This window comes from Oncorhynchus tshawytscha, linkage group LG11 (assembly GCF_018296145.1).
Source record: "Oncorhynchus tshawytscha isolate Ot180627B linkage group LG11, Otsh_v2.0, whole genome shotgun sequence".
Classification (NCBI taxonomy): Eukaryota; Metazoa; Chordata; class Actinopteri; order Salmoniformes; family Salmonidae; genus Oncorhynchus; species Oncorhynchus tshawytscha.
Genome location: NC_056439.1, coordinates 16,068,087 through 16,087,626, shown reverse-complemented (window position 1 = coordinate 16,087,626; position 19,540 = coordinate 16,068,087). Strand labels below are relative to the sequence as shown.

The following is a 19,540-nucleotide window of genomic DNA, read 5'->3' as shown; positions in this document are numbered from 1 at the left end:
GATTTACCTCCAGTTCGTTCAGTTATTCCTATGGGCAAAGTGAATTAGGAGAGAATTGGATTTTGGAATAAATGCAGAAAAAAAGGGCTCTGTTCAATCAGATCCGCATAGCGGTTGTTTTGATGGGTGTCTGAGGTGGAACTGCTTTAGCGCTGTCAAATCCACAAGTGGGGCGGCAGGGTAGCCTAGTGGTTAGAGCATTGGACTAGTAACCGAAAGGTTGCAAGTTCAAATCCCCGAGCTGACAAGGTACAAATCTGTCGTTCTGCCCCTGAACAGGGCAGTTAACCCACTGTTCCTAGGCCGTCATTGAAAATAAGAATTTGTTCTTAACTGACTTGCCTAGTTAAATAAAGGTTCAAAATAAAAAGTGGCCCCTGCCATTTTAAATACCTAAAGCGGACATTGCCATTGGCTGCACGGAGTCGCATTAACAGAAATCCCATGCAGCCTTGTTTACAAGTTTGAACACTGGGATGTGAGATGTAATCTTCACCTAAATTAGGATGAGAGAAATCCTCATTTTGTTTCATGATTTTTGATGGCAATTATTTCTATATCACCTACACTTTCCTGTTCTGAACTTGTAATGCTAGTGGGGCAGGTGTGGCTTCCTGACAAGGATTGCAAGAACAGCTGCTCACTGATTTGATGGCTCCAATGCATTTCTGTTTCTGACACCGCCAAAACATCAGCCGTGCGGGTGTTTGTGGTCGCAGTTAAAGCTTGACCAGATTGAATCTTGGCCAAGGTTAACAGGCTTATGAGATCTTACACATTTTGTTCTATGAGATAATATCAGTTAACATGACCTTGATGAATTATAAAGCCTTTGTGTGCCTTGTTTAATGACATAAATCCTTCAAAATTCACAAGAAGTGAGGTTAGCTGATGAAGATTACCTCATAGAACAAAATGTATAAGATCTCCTAAGCCTGTGTTTACCATAAACCCTATTTTTTTTATAGCTTTTATCCAAAAACAAATTTTCCCCATGGGTTTTGTTCAACGAAACATGGCGGAGTTAGTGCCTGCACAAAGATACCAGTACTATAATTGCTCTCTCTTGTCTACTCTGGGTGGTTGCCATGGCAACATAAAGCATTGTCTTTCATAACTGAATGTGTATGTTGTATTACAGTACCAGTCAAATGTTTGGACACATCTACTCATTCAAGGGTTTTTATTTTTACTATTTTCTACATTGTAGAATAATAGTGAAGACATGACAACTATGAAATAACACACATGGAATCATGTAGTAACTAAAAAAAGTGTTAAACAAATCAAAATAGATTCTTCAAAGTAGCCACCCTTTGCCTTGATGACAGCTTTACACACTGTTGGCATTCTCAACCAGCTTCACCTGTAATGCTATTCCAACAGTCTTGAAGGAGTTCCCACATATGCTGAGCACTTGTTGGCTGCTTTTCCTTTACTCTGCGGTCCAACTGGGTTGAGGTTGAGTGATTGTGGAGGCCAGGTCATCTGATGCAGCCCTCCATCACTCTCCTTCTTGGTCAAATAGCTATTACACCGCCTGGAGGTGTGTTGGGTCATTGTCCTGTTGAAAAACGAATGATTGTCCCACTATGTGCAAACTAGATGGGATGGCGTATCACTGCAGAATGCTGTGGTAGCTATGCTGGTTAAGTGTGCTTTGAATTCTAAATAAATCACTGACAGTTTCACCAGCAAAGCACCATCACACCACCACTTCCATGCTTCACGGTGGGAAATACACATGCAGAGATCATCCGTTTACCTACTCTGCGTCTCACAAAGACACGGCAGTTGGAACCAAAAATCTCAAATTTGGACTCAACAGACCAAAGGACAGATTTCCACTGGTCTAATGTCCATTGTTTGTATTTATTGGCCCAAGCAAGTCTCTTCTTATTATTGGTGTCCTTTAGTAGTGGTTTCTTTGCAGCAATTCGACCATGAAGGCCTGATTCACGCAGTCTTCTCTGAACAGTTGATGTTGAGATGTGTCTGTTACTTGAACTCCGTGAAGCATTTATTTGGGCTGTAATTTCTGAGGCTGGTAACTCTAATGAACTTATCCTTTGCAGCAGAGGTAACTCTGGGTCTTCCTTTCCTGTGGCTGTCCTCATGAGAGACAGTTTCATCGTAGCGCTTGATGGTTTTTGTGACTGCACTTGAAGAAACTTTCAAAGTTATTGAATTTTCAGGAATGTCTGACTTTCATGTCTTAAAATAATGAAGGACTGTGATTTCTCTTTGCTTATTTGAGCTGTTCCTTCCATAATTTGGAGTTGGGTCTTTTACCAAATAGGGCTATCTAATGTGTGCCACCCCTACCTTGTACACAACTGATTGGCTCAAACACATTAAGAAGGAAAGAAATTCCACAAATTAACTTTTAACAAGGCACACCTGTTAATTGAAATGCATTCCAGGTGAAGCTGGTTGAGAGAATGCCAAGAGGGTACAAAGCTGTCATCAAGGCAAAAGGTGGCTACTTTGAAGAACCTCAAATATAACATTTTTTTTGGTAACTACATGATTCCATATGTGTTATTGCATAGTTTTGATGTCTTCACTATTATTCTACAATGTAGAAAATAGTCAAAATAAAGAAAAACCTTGAATGAGTAGGTGTTCTAAAACTTTTGACTGGTACTGTATGTACCAGCCGCTTTCACTCGGGTCTATCCTGTTGAGAAAATACACTTTTTCCACACAAACATCTTTGAAAAGTTTGAGGGCTTGAGAGAAACAGTTTATCCCTGGTGTTAATTTGGGTACGATACATTTTAAAGCATTAATCTTTGTGTATTAGTAGAGTGAATTGTTTGACGGGCAACATAAGCCTGTTCGATGTTTTTCTCTGCCTCCAGTGAAGTGCCAACTGACAAATCGTAAGAAACAATGTCCTGTTACATAATATATAAGAATAAACCTTTAATAGCAGTGGCAGATGATAATGCATTGCCAGAAGGATGCAAGCCCCTCCAGAAAAGAGGCCTACACTGCTGACATAATGTGCAATATGATCCTAAACTAAAATGACGTTGAAACACGCAAAGAGCCAGTCAATTCAAATGTCTATCTCCACACTGTTTATACAATCCCTTTCATTCTCATAAAATCCTAACACATTGCTCTGTTCACATTATTTCAACACACTGTTAGGGATTTCTTGCATCGTTTCAAGTAGCGCACAGGGACTGTAACAGAGAGAGAGATGGGAAGACGATATTATAAACGCCTTCTGAGGTTGCTTTTTATGTAAAACAAGGCTCCAAACCCTGCACTCAACCCTGCGTTGTCGTGACTCGGGAGTCCCCTGATTTAAAGTGTCAAACTTCCCCGACAGAAATTCAAAGAAGATCAATGGGAGAGAGGAAAAAAGAAAAGGTCTTTTGATGTCCTGCATCATCCATTATTCAGGTGTGTGGTGACTCTATGTTCCAGACCACACACACATACATCAGGTATCCAGCTACAAAAAACAGCTGTCCGATTAGCAATTCAGAGCCACATGTACATTAAGTTCTACCTTCAAAAGACGAGAAGTGGAGCGCTGAGATATGAACAGAATTTATAAGTAAATTGTATTTATTCCTGCATACTTTAATTGATTTCAGTTTTTCCTGAAACATTGCAAATGTCTACTTTTTAACTCTTAAAAGGGGCGCAGGGTAAGTTTGAAATTAGTATGTGCAATTTCAAGTAATAGATTTGTCTTCTTTCAATTTGTCTTTTTCTTAAAAACTAAAGAGAGGAAGAAGTACTACTCTGTTACAGATAAATGACAGCTAGCACTTTTAGAATCAATCAAATGTATCAGTACAGTGTTTTCCTTGTAGTTTATAACATTTTTGGAACAGTATTTACAATATAGTGTGATATCTTGATGATTTTTTTTATGGCAGAGTGAAGGGGAGTTCCTCAATCAAGATCTTTATGAATTTGGCAATTGATTTTAATTTCTGAGCACCTATTCAAGCATAAAAGCATGATCTGTCTCCTACAAAACAACACCATAGCTGTCAATAACAAATACTGTACAGGTGTCAATAAGGGAAAGGCAAACATGATCGTGGACAAGACCGTTTGGCGTCATAACCCCTAACATCTCCACCACAATGGCTGATGTGTCACGGTCACTGAACATTCTGGGACAAAATGGCTGCCATGCATAACGAAGAGTGCCACACATTGCTGATAAACGATTCATTCGAGTCATTCTCACGCTATGTAAAAGCTCTGATGAGGTCTGCTCTTTAAGGCTCCATAGGATGTTTTCTGATATTCTCATTGTAGTTGTTTTCTCTACAGTGTACAGTGTCTCTATGGACCACGTTCAATGGGCTACAGCAAATGGTTCCATTCCAAAACCTTTTCCAACTGTGACCCATGTAAAACTTTTGGACTCGACCCAAACCATCCCTCCTTCAGTGAGCACCTGCTGTCCACTTTGTCTCTGGAATCACATGGTTTTGAGAGATGTAGTATCTGTTTTGATCATTCTCTGTATGGTGTGCAGTAAGCCTACATAATGACTGTATTATTCAGTCATCTATCCACACTGGTCTCAGCCAGCCTGTTGTTCATGATGCCCAGTGCCCCTACTCCCCCAGAGAAACCATTCTGTCTGTTTTGGTTGGAGACGGAAGGCCGAGGGATCCCATTGGTTGCTGCCTCCGACAGCTGCTTCTGCATCAGGTCCAGGTTCACCTGGAGAGGCGAGGAGAGGTTCACATGATACTTTCATAACTAGACAAAAGATAAGACATTATAAAGGCTCCTACATGTTCATAACACGTTTTAAAGCATGCCTTCAGGGAAGACTTTGCTCTCACACATTGTCACACAGAGTACGTGCAGATGTGCGCTTTATGCTGCTACAACGTGGCAAAAGAAGTTTAGCCTCGCGCTTCAACGCTTCTTAGGGCTCGGTTCAATCCGTAGCACAGGAGATCTGTGTTGTAGCCCGGTTGCCATTTAAAGGTCATTGTGTTTACTTCGTGTATGCAACTTCATCTCACTGAGTGTACCTTTAAGTGTTACCAAACTTTACTGTCCCTTTGTAACAGTTACATTTGTGCAGGGTTTGCATCTCCAATACACATAAATATATTTCCAACAATACAGACAATATATCACACATTCCATATTGCATGACAGCACTAAGAAACATAGATCAGGTGCAGTCTGAAACATTGATTTAAATGGGTCCCTAGCCCTATTGGCCACTCCGGGTACTAGATACTGTAAATACAGTCAAAACATGACCCATGCCCTCAAATTATAAAGTGCAGGGGCAACACTTTTGACCAGAGATGAAAGTAACAGAGGGAACTTTTAATGTTCTCTTTACCCGGTGACCCTCTCACCTTATTGGCTGCCAGGAAGTCCCTAATGGAGATCATCTCCCCTGACATCCGCCTTCCTCCGTCCGTCTCACTCTCGTTCAACGCGTCCGTTTCTATAGAGACAGTCCGCCGCGCCCGAGAGTGTCCATGTCCAGTGCCGCTGGGCATCACGGCATTCCGGCGCGGGGGCAATCTCTTCGCGATCCCGGCGGGGCAGCAGTGGCAGCAACCTCGGTAGGAGAAGATGTCCAGCTTTCTCAGCAGCCAGTTGAGAGTCTGCTTGAGTTTTGGGAAAATGTATTGTTTTTATGAAACTTTGAAATTCTGTAACATTGCTAATGATAGTGCTCTGGTAAAACGTCCACATACCTAGAGAAAGAGGCTGGTGTGTGTGTGTGTGTGTGTGTGTGTGTGTGTGTGTGTGTGTGTGTGTGTGTGTGTGTGTGTGTGTGTGTGTGTGTGTGTGTGTGTGTGTGTGTGTGTGAGAGAAAAGAGAGGAGGAAGAGCAAGAGAGGGATAGCCAATAGGAAAGGACAGAGTAAAGACAGAGAGTGAATGCACGCCATCTCCCACAATGTGTGTGTCTGTGCATGCGTGCAACCACAACTGCTCATAAAACAAACATAAATGAAACAAAAAATCCTCACCTGCTTGATGACAATGGATATGACGTTGAACAGCGAGTAGATACAGCAGACACCCATCAATATAAACAGGAAGTTCCCCAGTCTGTAGGCTGTCTGGTTCCCGTCGTACATAACCCTCTGGCTGCTTACCATGTCCCCGAACCCGATGGTGCTGAACGCCACAAAACAGAAGTACAGCGAGTCCAGATAGCCCCACCCCTCCACCGCTGAATACATAGCCGAGGCACAGCAGGATATCACCACAGCAGCTACACAAAGAATCAGCATCACGTAGTACACAGAAGGCTTCCATCCGGCCAGACTGTCCCTGCCTCTATCTCTGGGACCTGGCGGTGGCGCCCCCCTGGGGCCATCGTGGGGCATGACGCCCTGGCGCCGGCGCTTCAGATCGTGGCATGACTTGAGCACAAAGGCGAGCATGGTGATGATGCGCTCCAGGAAGAGGTTGAAGAATAGGATGGTGGAGGCGCAGCCGATCAGGCCATAGAAGATGAGGAAGACTTTGCCACTGACCGTGGTCGGGGTGGTCATGCCAAATCCTGACCAGAGACAGGGGGAGGGGTGGAGGAGAAGAGAGAGGTTTAGAAGAGAGAGGTTTGAAGGGAAGGGGAGATGGAGATGGAGAGAGAGGGTAGATGTTCAGGAGAGAAATTAAAATGGTGAAGTTCCATTCATCATAATTACCTTACCCTCCCTCTCTGTCTGTTCCTAAAGTGCCCCCCCCCCTCATCCACTTCTAAGGAGAAGAAAGTAAACCAGGTTGCCATAGGTGGCGAGGTCTCATAATACCTTTTCTTGGCATATCACTCTCTCATCCATCGCTATACTCCTCCATCCCATTGAGTTCAATGCTAATTTAGCAACTGGGGGTTTTAATTACCATTCTCACAGATGTGCTCCTCAGAGATGAAAGATCCATCCCTAAAAACTAATTATTTCAAAAAATAAAGAGAGTCAGGGCTGAAGAACAGGCTTGAGACTACAGGAGGAGAGGGAAATGAGATGCTAGCAATAAAGCACGGCCTTTATTGGCTTCTGTTAGTGTGTCCAACATATCATTCTCTCATTGACATTGAGGGAGGTATATCCTATTGCCTATACCCTATATTATAACCTTTTTAAAATTTTTTAAAATCAGTTTTATTTAACCAGGTAGGCCAGTTGAGAACAAGTTCTCATTTACAACTGCGACCTGGCCAAGATAAAGCAGAGCGGTGCGACAATAAACAACAACACAGAGTTACACATGGGATAAACAAAAGTACAGTCAATAACACAGTAGAAAGTATACAATATGTGCAATATGTGCAAATGGAGGTAATATGTGCAAAAGGGTGTAAGGCAATAAATAGGTCATAGTAGCGAAGTAATTACAATTTAGCAAATTAATACTGGAGTGATAGATGTGCAGATGATGATGTGCAAGTAGAAATACTGGTGTGCAAAAGAACAACAAAAAAGTTTATAAAAACAATATGGGATGAGGTGGGTATTTGGATGGACTATTTACAGATGAGCTGTGTGCAGCTGCAGTGATCGGTAAGCTGCTCAGATAGCTGATGCTTAAAGTTAGTGAGGGAGATATAAGTCTCCAACTTCAGCGATTTTTGCAATTCGTTCCAGTCATTGGCAGCAGAGAACTGGAAGGAAAGGCGGCCAAAGAGGTGTTGGCTTTGGGGTTGACCAGTGAGATATACCTGCTGGAGCGCGTGCTACGGGTGGGTGTTGTTATGGTGACCAGTGAGCTGAGATAAGGCAGTTTTACCTAGCAAAGACTTATAGATGACCTGGAGCCAGTGGGTCTGGCGACGAATATGTAGCGAGGGCCAGCCGAATAGAGCATACAGGTCGCAGTGGTTGGTGGTATAAGGGGCTTTGGTAACTAAACGGATGGCACTGTGATAGACTGCATCCAGTTTGCTGAGTAGAGTGTTGGAGGCTATTTTGTAAATGACATCGCCGAAGTCAAGGATCGGTAGGATAGCCAATTTTACGAGGGTATGTTTGGCAGTGTGAGTGAGGGAGGCTTTGTTGCGAAATAGGAAGCAGATTCTAGATTTAATTTTGGATTGGAGATGCTTAATGTGAGTCTGGAAGGAGAGTTTACAGTCTAGCCAGACACCTAGGTATTTGTAGTTGTCCACATATTCTAAGTCAGAACCGTCCAGAGTAGTGATGCTAATCGGGCAGGCGGGTGAGCGCAGCGATCGGTTGAAGAGCATGCATTTAGTTTTACTATCTTTACCCAATACCGTTTCAAATAGCCTGTGGTCCCTGACAAATACATTTTCAAACCAGTAACATAATATTCTCCCTCCACTCAAAAAAAAACCATGTCATTGATATACAGTTGAGATAAAATTGAGGGCGAAAGGTAGCCTATCGGTTCGAGAGTTGGGCCAGTAGCCAAAATGTCGCTGGTTCGAATACACAAGCCGACAAATTGAGAAATCTGTCAAGGTGCCCTTGAGCAAGGCACTTAACCCTAATTTGCTCCAGGCCACCGTACCACTATGGCTGACCCTGTAAAACAACACATTTCACTGCATAAAACATTTTTATTATTTTTTGTTTTACATTGTTTTGCCAGGTCTCCGAAACCAAAGAAGTGTTTTTTTTGCGGCGCTAGAAAAATTGTGTTATTGACTTACAGTGGGGCAAAAAAGTATTTAGTCAGCCACCAATTGTGCAAGTTCTCCCACTTAAAAAGATCAGAGAGGCCTGTAATTTTCATCATAGGTACACTTCAACTATGACAGACAAAATGAGAAGAAAAAAATCCAGAAAATCACATTGTAGGATTTTTTATGAATTTATTTGCAAATTATGGTGGAAAGTGTTCAGAAAAGACTGGTTTCCCTTGAAACATATCATTAAGAATGCATGAGGTGTCTGTCTGCATAGTGGGGCTAGCCTGGGGGGTCACCCCATACTGCGCAAACAGCCTTTGAGCATCATCACGTTCTATATGAGCATCGTGTACTCAACTTCTAACCTCTGGCTGTGTCATCCGCTGCCTGTAGGTGATATACTTCATTTGTGTTACACACTCTCAGTAAAGGATATATGGACGCCGAGGAGGGAGGCAAAGTGCTCAACTGTATCTGATTTGTGACGGTTGACAGCATACTGGAAACAAGAACAAGAATATGTACTTGCGAGCAGCAAAGAAACAGGGTTCACAGGATGACAGAAAGGATACAAGCTCAATTAGATAGAGCAAGAACTCCATCATGTAGGAACTTCCTTCCTTTATGTGTAATCAGTGAAAGTATTACCATGGTTATCTCTCAATAAACGACACGAGCGAATAGGACGACACGAGCGAAGTTTAGTCTCGTGCTATAGGTTGGTCTGAGCACCAAATAATATACATATGGTTTGAATATGATTTGTGGTTTCAGAATTGTTCTCTTAACCGTTTTGTTTTTGTTTTTGACTCTTTGACTCTTTCTGACAAATAGGATTCTCCAGAGCTTCTTAAGCCAATTTGTCCAGAGGCAACAAGGTGGAAATGTATTATAAAGTTATTAAATTCTCAGTTGGTAAACTCTACATTAACATTCCGAAATACTTAAATTCCACTCTCACAGCTGTAATACGCTGACCGTGCAAGCGGTAGGACTTCCTGTTTCATATTTCCTGTTTCCTGAATAAAATATCCACTTTTTACTACAATGAGACCAAATAATAGGGCAACAATAGGTGATTATACAGATATACTAATCACAATATTTCAGAAAGAAAATATTTAAAATATATGTATCTATTTAAAAGAATGTATATTTACAAAAAAGAGAGGTATATGTAGCATTGTAAATTATGCAGATAATTACATTGCCAGAAGCCACAATCTATCTGAAATAATAAAGCTGATCTACCCCCTAATTAAAAATAAATACAAATAAATCATGACATTTCACAATGTTTGTCTGCATAATATAAATCTGACACTCATTTGTGTGAGACAAAGTCCACTTGATCAATAGTTGTCTGCACCAGACAATTTGTTGGCACTATAGATACTAGAGCAATAACTGTTGATCTTTGTTGGACTGTTGGACTTTGTCTCATATGCAAATTAATGTTAGATTTATATTATGCAGATGAAAAATACGAAATATCATATTTGTATTTTTCTTAAATTAGGGGGTAGATCAGCTTTATTATTGCAGTGACTTTATATTCACACAGCTTCTAAGGACGAGAAGGTTTACATACCAAATTTCATGGCCCCATGTTCATCGATTCAGTTCTTATAGCCCTGGTGTGATATGGTGCCATCTAGTGGTGTAGCTTGGTCGACTTTGAATGCAGCAAATACTCATTCTCAAATTTATTAGAGGCTAATTTATTGAGTCTACATACTAAAACTGCAGTCAATCTGATTTATAGTTCATGAGAATAAGTTCATTAAAGCCCTTTTAGCACATGTAAGCATACAGGGCATTCGGGAAAGTATTCAGACCCCTTGACTTTTTCCAATTTTTTTTAGGTTACAGCCTTATTCTACAATGTATTAACTCGTTTTTTTCCTTCATCAATCTACACACAATACCCCATAATGACAAAGCAAAAATGGGTTTTTAGATATTTTTGCAAATGTATTAAAAATAATACTGAAATATCACATTTACATAAGTATTCCAGACCCTTTACTCAGCACTTTTGTTGAAGCACCTTTGGCAACGATTACAGTCTTGAGTCTTCTAAGGTATGATGTTACAAGCTTGGCACTTCTGTACTTGGGGAGTTTCTCCCATTATTCTCTGCAAATCCTCTCAAGCTCTTTCAGGTGTCAGGTCTCTCCAGAGGTGTTCAATCGATCAATGCTCCCCATCCAAAATTGAAAGCTTTTACCGGAGCACCAAGTCTAGGACCAAAAGGCTTTTTAACAGCTTCTACCCCCAAGCCAAAAGACTGCTGAACAATTAATCAAATGGCCACTCAGACTATTTACATTGACGCCCTTTGTTTGTACACTGCTGCCACTCGCCGTTTATTATCTATCGCTGTCATTTGGTGCTATGGTTCATGAAAAGATATGAAAAGATATATTTTTAGTATTTTTAGCATATATTTAGTATGTGCTAATATGCATCTACTGGTATAGTAGATGGTCTCCCGAGAGGCGCAGCAGTCTAAGCCACTGCATCTTAGTGCTAGAGGTGTCACTACAGACCCTGGTTCGATTCCAGGCTCTATCACAACCAGCCATGATTGGGAGTCCCATATGCCGGTTCACAATGGCACCAGCGTCGTTAGGGTTTGTAAATAGGAATTTGTTCTTAACTGACTTGCCTAGTTAAATAAAGGTTAAAAAATAGTTTCTCAACATCTTCAAGGGTTATTATGATGAGTCCGAAGACCACATTTTGATTGCATATGACATTTAGTCCATGAGAAGATTTTTATGTTATATTTTAAGCATTAGTGTTACATTGTCAAAAAAGTGAATTGTTAATAGTTTCCTTATTTTTAAGATATCAATGTCAAACTCAACATGGTTCAATCATGGTTATGTCTTTGATGACCCTTAAAAGTGTCAAGTTGATTGGCCATTGTGGAGTGGATTTCCAAAGGAAATGGACACGTACAATTGGATTTCCTGATTTATCAATAATTTAGTCATCTTTTTGGCCAATTCCTGAGCTTTTCTCAAACTAAGGGCTTGTTTTTGCATATTTTTGCATAATAGCGTGTGTGCTAATATGCATCTACTGGTATAGTGTGGCCATCTTTGAATGCATCAATCTAATTTTCTCAAATTCTTTATGAGTGATGTGTTCAAAGACCAAATTTGAAGTTGCATAGGACTTTTTTCCCCCATTTTGATGTTTTTCAAAGGTTTTCCACAATTTCCATGATGGAGGAAAATCTATCCTGATGGACCTTTATGGGTCCTTGAGGTAAATTTGTTCAGCATGAGGAAAGATACCAACTTACATACAAAGTTTCAAGTCTATGTCAAACGGGGAAAGATATATGAGGGTTTAAGTGAGACTGCTATAGGCCAATAAGTACCTTTAAAAAATAAATAAAAAACAATCAAATGCGTTGCTTGGGCAGTGCTCAAAGGTGCCCACTAGTGGCTTATCCGTGCCATTCTATTTGACCAAGTTACTCATGGCCTCTCGTTTCTGTGTGCCAAATTAGACATTTTTATAATAGATGTTCACAGAAAATAAATATCTGCAATGAAAATAAATAACCTGAATGGTTAATAGCCATATCATTTTTGGCAAAACTGATGTCATCACTCATGTCATAAGTAATTTGATGTTCATTTTCCTTCTAGCCTTAAAGCTAACAATGATTGGGAGAAATAAGAGCTGCCAATTAACGGAACAATGATTTCTGAGACTGGGTCAACTTCATCTTCCCGAGAAGGGCCAACGTCAAAGCTCTTTGTCACATGGAGAAAAGTATATTTAATGTCTCCAATATGTAATTAGTTTCTGTCTCCTTTATCTGCATGGTGATCTACAGTAGACTAAAGGAGAGTATTTCCAGTACCAAAATGCCTACATGTTTATCTACCTTGATTGTATCCTGCTATATCTATTAAATCGCAGACCTATATATTGCCTGCCTATGTATTTTTTCCGGCATAAATTCAGTATTAATTTCTCTCTCTCATTGATAAGGATGAAGATATATGGGTTATTCGGTTAATCAGTTTGTCAAGGTGTCACAGTGTCCTATCTTTTGAAGTGCAATTAATTTTCTGAATTATATAAACAACCATTTTTGAAAGGTATGCAACATAAAAACATGCTTTTCTTGAAATTTGGTGCATGGCACCTATTCTAAATGATTCAAATGGTGCATTTTGATTAAAAGTGAATTTCTTTGCAATACACTTTTATATATTCTTTTTTATACAATAATTTACTGAACCTTCTGGCTTTGTTTCTGAGTTTACCTATGGTCGACACCACGGTCCCAACAAAGTAAAAGGCGCCGGTAAAATCCCAGCGCGGTCTCAGTGTATCCACGCGGATACCGGCGATGTTCGCCTCCTCATAGAACCGGAGAAATGTCTCCAAGTCGGTCCGGTTAAGGCTGTGCTTCTGGGTGAATCTCTCGAAGCGCTGCGCCCACTGCTCGTTTGCCTGTAGCTCCTTCGGCTGCTCCAACGCAGAGAACACCGCAGCACCGCACAGCAGATACAGCACGATCAGCACCGCCAGCATCAGAAACCGCGCGTTATCCTCGTTCACCACACCGCAGCAGCAGCCTCTCCTGCACGCCATTACGGCGGCAGCGAGGACACTGAGGACCCTGGGAGAAGGAGCCTCCGCATCGTGTCAGATGAAGGCACATGAAAGCCTTCCTAATAAGTCAGTATGTGGGTTGTTCCACCAATTCGGTGCATTTTGAGAAGTGTAACTTGGTAAAAAAAAAAAGAGTTTGATTTCACTTCATTTTAACATTCTGTCATAAAGAGCACATGTTCAACTTCATAAAAACATGTCTTCCCATCTCAAGTGGTAAAACAATGAATATACAGTACCAGTAAAAAGTTTGGACACACCTACTCATTCAAGGGTTTTTCTTTATTTGTACTATTTTCTACATTGTAGAATAATAGTGAAGACATTAAAACTATGAAATAACACATATGGAATCATGTTGTAACCAAAAATACGGTTGACCATTCCATTCTTGTGGGTCGGCTAAGGAGTATTGGTGTCTCTAAGCGGTCTTTGTCCTGGTTTGCTAACTACCTCTCTCAAATGGTGCAGTGTATAAAGTCAGACAATCTGCTGTCTCAGCCACTGCCTGTCACCAAGGGAGTACCCCAAGGCTCAATCCTAGGTCCCACGTTCTTTTCAATTTACATCAACAACATAGCTCAGGCAGTAGGAAGCTCTCGCATCCATTTATATGCAGATGATAGTCTTATACTCAGCTGGCCCCTCCCCGGATTTAGAGTTAAATGCTCTACAACAAAGCTTTCTCAGTGTCCAACAAGCTTTCTCTACCCTTAACCTTGTTCTGAACACCTCCAAAACAAAGGTCATGTGGTTTGGTAAGAAGAATGCCCCTCTCCCCACAGGTGTGATTACTGCCTCTGAGGCTTTAGAGCTTGAGGTAGTCACCTCATACAAGTTCTTGGGAGTATGGCTAGATGGTACACTGTCCTTCTCTCAGCACATGTGGTTAGTGTTTATTGGCTTATTTCACTGTAGAGCCTCTAGTCCTGCTCACTATACCTTATCCAACCTATTAGTTCCACCACCCACACATGCAATGACATCTCCTGGTTTCAATGATGTTTCTAGAGACAATATCTCTCTCTTCATCACTCAATACCTAGGTTTACCTCCACTGTATTCACATCCTACCATACCTTTGTCTGCACATTATACCTTGATGCTATTTTATTGCCCCCAGAAACCTCCTTTTACCCTCTGTTCCAGACGTTCTAGACGACCAATTCTTATTGCTTTTAGCCATACCCTTATTCTACTCCTCCTATGTTCCTCTGGCGATGTAGAGGTGAATCCAGGCCCTGCAGTGCCTAGCTCCACTCCTATTCCCCAGGCGCTCTCTTTGACGACTTCTGTAACCGTAATAGCCTTGGTTTCATGCATGTTAACATTAGAAGCCTCCTCCCTAAGTTCGTTCTATTCACTGCTTTAGCACACTCTGCCAACCCGGATGTTCTAGCTGTGTCTGAATCCTGGCTTAGGAAGACCACCAAAAATTCAGAAATTTTAATTCCAAACTACAACATTTTCAGACAAGATAGAACTGCCAAAGGGGGCGGTGTTGCAATCTACTGCAAAGATAGCCTGCAGAGTTCTGTCCTACTATCCAGGTCTGTACCCAAACAATTTGAACTTCTACTTTTAAAAATCCACCTCTCTAAAAACAAGTCTCTCACCGTTGCCGCCTGCTATAGACCACCCTCTGCCCCCAGCTGTGCTCTGGACACCATATGTGAACTGATTGCCCCCATCTATCTTCAGAGCTTGTGCTGCTAGGCGACCTAAACTGGAACATGCTTAACACCCCTGCCATCCTACAATCTAAACTTGATGCCCTCAATCTCACACAAATTATCAATGAACCTACCAGGTACCTCCCCAAAGCCTTAAACACGGGCACCCTCATAGATATCATCCTAACCAACTTCCCCTCTAAATACACCTCTGCTGTCTTCAACCAAGATCTCAGCGATCACTGCCTCATTGCCTGCATCCGTAATGGGTCAGCGGTCAAACGACCTCCACTCATCACTGTAAAACGCTCCCTGAAACACTTCAGCGAGCAGGCCTTTCTAATCGACCTGGCCCGGGGTATCCTGGAAGGATATTGATCTCATCCCGTCAGTAGAGGATGCCTGGATATTTTTTTTAAATGCCTTCCTATAACCATCTTAAATAAATATGCCCCATTCAAGAAATTTAGGACCAGGAACAGATATAGCCCTTGGTTCTCCCCAGACCTGACTGCCCTTAACCAACAAAAAAACATCCTATGGCGTTCTGCATTAGCATCGAACAGCCCCCGTGATATGCAGCTGTTCAGGGAAGCTAGAAACCATTATACACAGGCAGTTAGAAAAGCCAAGGCTAGCTTTTTCAAGCAGAAATTTGCTTCCTGCAACACTAACTCAAAAAAGTTCTTGGACACTGTAAAGTCCATGGAGAATAAGAACACCTCCTCCCAGCTGCCCACTGCACTGAAGATAGGAAACACTGTCACCACTGATAAATCCTATAATTTAGCCCAAACAACTACCTCTTACCCAACTGTATTTAATTCATTAATTTATTTTGCTCCTTTGCACCCATTATTTTTATTTCTACTTTGCACATTCTTCCACTGCAAAACTAACATTCCAGTGTTTTACTTGCTATATTGTATTTACTTTGCCACCATGGCCTTTTTTGCCTTTACCTCCCTTCTCACCTCATTTGCTCACATTGTATATAGACTTGTTTATACTGTATTATTGACTGTATGTTTGTTTTACTCCATGTGTAACTCTGTGTCGTTGTATCTGTCGAACTGCTTTGCTTTATCTTGGCCAGGTCGCAATTGTAAATGAGAACTTGTTCTCAACTTGCCTACCTGGTTAAATAAAGGTAACATAAAAAAATTAAAATAAAACATATCAAGGCTGCAGGCAAAAGTCACATCTAGACTTGGTTTCCTCTATCGTAATCGCTCCTCTTCCTCTATCGTAACCCTAGCTGCCAAACTAACCCTGATTCAGATGACCATCCTACCCATGCTAGATTCCGGGGATGTAAATTATAGATTGGCAGGTAAGGGTGCTCTCGAGCAGCTAGATGTTCTTTAACATTCGGCCATCAGATTTGCCACCAATGCTCCTTATAGGACACATCACTGCACTCTATACTCCTCTGTAAACTGGTCATCTCTGTTTACCCATCGCAAGACCCACTGGCTGATGCTTATTTATAAAACCCTCCCCCCTATCTGAGATATCTACTGCAGCCCTCATCCTCCACATACAACACCCGTTCTGCCAGTCACATTCTGTTAAAGGTCCCCAAAGCACACACATCCCTGGGTCGCTCCTCTTTTCAGTTCGCTGCAGCTAGCGACTGGAACGAGCTGCAACAAACACTCAAACTGGACAGTTTTATCTCAATCTCTTCATTCAAAGATTCAATCACGGACACTCTTACTGACAGTTGTGGCTGCTTTGCGTGATGTATTGTTGTCTCTACCTTCTTGCCCTTTGTGCTGTTGTCTGTGCCTAATAATGTTTGTACCATGTTTTGTGCTGCTACCATGCTGCGTTGCTACCATGTTGTTGTCATGTGTTGCTGCCTTGCTATGTTATTGTCTGAGGTCTGTCTTTATGTAGTGTTGTCTCTCTTGTTGTGATGTGTCTTTTGTCCTATATTTATATTTTATTTATTCATTTATTTTTAATCCCAGCCCCGTCCCCGCAGGAGGTCTTTTGCCTTTTGGTAGGCTGTCATTGTAAATAAGAATTTGTTCTTAACTGACTTGCCTAGTTAAATAAAGGTTAAATAAAATAAATACAAATTCTTTAAGTGCAGTTGCAAAAACCATCAAGCGCTATGATGAAACTGGCTCTCATGAGGACCGTCACAGGAAAGGAAGACCCAGACTAACCTCTGCTGCAGAGGATAAGTTCATTAGAGTTACTTGCCTCAGAAAATGCAGCCCAAATAAATGCTTCACAGAATTCAAGTAACAGACACATCTCAACATCAACTGTTCAGAGAAGATTGTGTGATTCAGGCCTTCATGGTCATATTGCTGAAAAGAAACCACTACTAAAGGACACGAATAAGAATAAACTTACTTGGGCCAAGAAACATGAGCAGTGCTTCTACACCTGCATTGCTTGCTGTTTGGGGTTTTAGGCTGGGTTTCTGTACAGCACTTTGAGATATTAGCTGATGTACGAAGGGCTATATAAATACATTTGATTTGATTTAGATATTAGACCGGTGGAAATGAGTCTAAATTTGAGATTTTTGGTTCCAACCACTGTGTTTTTGTGAGACGCAGAGTTGGTGAACAGATGATTTCCACATGTTTAGTTTCCACCGTGAAGCATGGAGGAGGTGTGATGGTATGGGGGTGCTTTGCATATTTAGAACTCAAGTAACACTTAATCAGAATGGCTACCACAGCATTCTGCAGCGATACACCATCCCATCTGGTTTGCGCTTAGTGGGACTATCATTTGTTTTTCAAACAGGACAATAACCAAACACACCTTCAGGCTGTGTAAAGGCTATTTGACCAAGGAGAGTTGATGGAGTGCTGCATCGGATGACCTGGCCTCCACAATCACCCAACCTTAACCCAATTCAGATGGTTTGGAATGATTCGGACCGCAGAGTGAAGGAAAAGCAGCCAACAAGTGCTCAGCATATGTGGGAACTCGTTCAAGACGGTTGGAAAAGCATTCCAGGTGAAGCTGGTTGAGATAATGCCAAGCGTGTGCAAAGCTGTCATCAAGGCAAAGGGTGACTACTTTGAAGAATCTAAAATATATTTTGATTTGTTGAACACTTTTTTGGTTACTACATGATTCCATGTGTTATTTCATAGTTTTGATGTCTTCACTATTATTCTACAATATAGAAAATAATAAAAAAATAAAGAAAAACCCTTCAATGAGTAGGTGTCCAAACATTTGACTGGTAGTGTCCTGATCACGTCTGGTGTGGATGGACAAAATCATCATGCACTCGCCCGGTCTAGTCAGCATGTAATCGGGAAAGCCTGGTGAAGTCCATGGCACAAAAGTAGCTACAAAGGGGTGGAAACGAGTGACTCCTCACAACACGTCAAGCCAATCAAATGACTTGCCTTGGGGTAAAAAAAATATTGGTGTGACCACAATGTGATTTTGGAGTTGTGGCTACGCAAGACTAAATATGAGTAACAGGGTTGGCGTGGTATGCTCAACCCGCTCCGTTTTCCCCCACAATACACAGCAAATGACCAAAAAGAGTAGAGCCAGATCACCTGCTTATACACTGATTTCACTATTAGTTGTTCAATGTTTCTTTTGGAAATAAATAAATAAATAATAATAATAATTTCTCCATATTAAAACGAGAGTTCAGTTCACGTAAAATCAGGGACAGACATAAATAAATCCCTAATCACATGAAATAAATAATAATCTTCAAGAATGACTTTGTCAAATAAACTAAATAACTAGGACTTTACAATGATGGTGAAAACATGGAGAAATGTTGGGGTTAAATGGGTTAATCACAGAGGGTGATTATTTATTTATTCATATTAAAAATCTGATTCATAAAATTCCCTATGTGGTCTATATTAAAGGGCACTTCCTTTGATATAACAGGCTTTTACATGCAATACTGGATGCAAAAGGCACTCATTTCGTGGGACAGCCCATGTATAGTTTGATATTCTGGCAGAAGTCCCATAACTGTTGGGAATGTTTCCTTTAAAAAGATACCCAATTACCTCGACTCTCACCTTATCATCCACAGGAAAAAAAATCGATGTTAAATAATCATATTGAAGTTAGACTCAGCGATAAATAGATGCAGAAAGTAAACAGAATAGTGGGTCAATTTCTGCAACTAAGAGAGTTGAAGTGCAAGGCCCAAAAGTGCTCCTTAGTTTTGGTCCTGTGGCTGCCACGCTGTAACAGCGTGAAGCGAACCGGTGTATTTGCACAGCTACTGTGTGTAACTGTGTCATCTCAATGGGCGCGTTCGAGCAAATCACTATTGCCAAGTCGGTGACTGTCGTAGGTTAGTGCCTTTCAAAGTGTGTTGCATCATGTGATCAAAGGTCATTAAGTTTTTACTGCATGTTTCTGCAGTTGCTCTTCACCAGCCATCGCCTGCATCGTGGGAGGCTCTATTGTTAGAGTGTTTTTGTTAGACCCAGGAGAACTTGACCAAAGTCCTGACTAAGACAGGAACCAACTTTGTTGCAATTCATATACAGTGGATATGTGCAAATTAATATACACTGCTCAAAAAAATAAAGGCAACACTTAAACAACACAATGTAACTCCAAGTCAATCACAC

The 19,540-nt window shown here is 41.2% G+C and overlaps 1 protein-coding gene across 2 annotated transcripts; it reads right to left on the bottom strand.

Moving 5' to 3' along the window:
* Positions 1-2,913: 2,913 nt before the first annotated feature.
* kcnk13a (potassium channel, subfamily K, member 13a) lies at positions 2,914-13,354 on the bottom strand. 2 transcript variants are annotated; one of them, XM_024436852.2, is made up of 4 exons: positions 12,918-13,354; positions 5,993-6,531; positions 5,367-5,624; positions 2,914-4,707 (listed from the first exon to the last, which is right to left on the bottom strand). In XM_024436852.2, exons 1-4 carry the CDS (start codon positions 13,246-13,248, stop codon positions 4,546-4,548), a joined length of 1,290 nt encoding a protein of 429 aa, XP_024292620.1. In that variant the 5' UTR covers positions 13,249-13,354; the 3' UTR covers positions 2,914-4,545. The 2 variants fall into 2 exon arrangements, with proteins under 2 accessions (XP_024292620.1, XP_024292622.1); XM_024436854.2 differs by having other exon boundaries at positions 5,367-5,621; positions 12,918-13,349.
* Between the last annotated feature and the right edge of the window lie 6,186 nt (positions 13,355-19,540).

Excerpts from the sequence above, each read along its gene's own strand:
- kcnk13a (XM_024436852.2), bottom strand. The coding sequence starts at position 13,248 with ATGGCGTGCAGGAGAGGCTGCTGCTGCGGTGTGGTGAACGAGGATAAC. Across the intron at positions 6,532-12,917 it reads GACCGTGGTGTCGACCATAG|GATTTGGCATGACCACCCCG; the intron begins GTAAACTCAGAA and ends GTCTCTGGTCAG. Across the intron at positions 5,625-5,992 it reads TATCCATTGTCATCAAGCAG|CAGACTCTCAACTGGCTGCT; the intron begins GTGAGGATTTTT and ends CCAAAACTCAAG.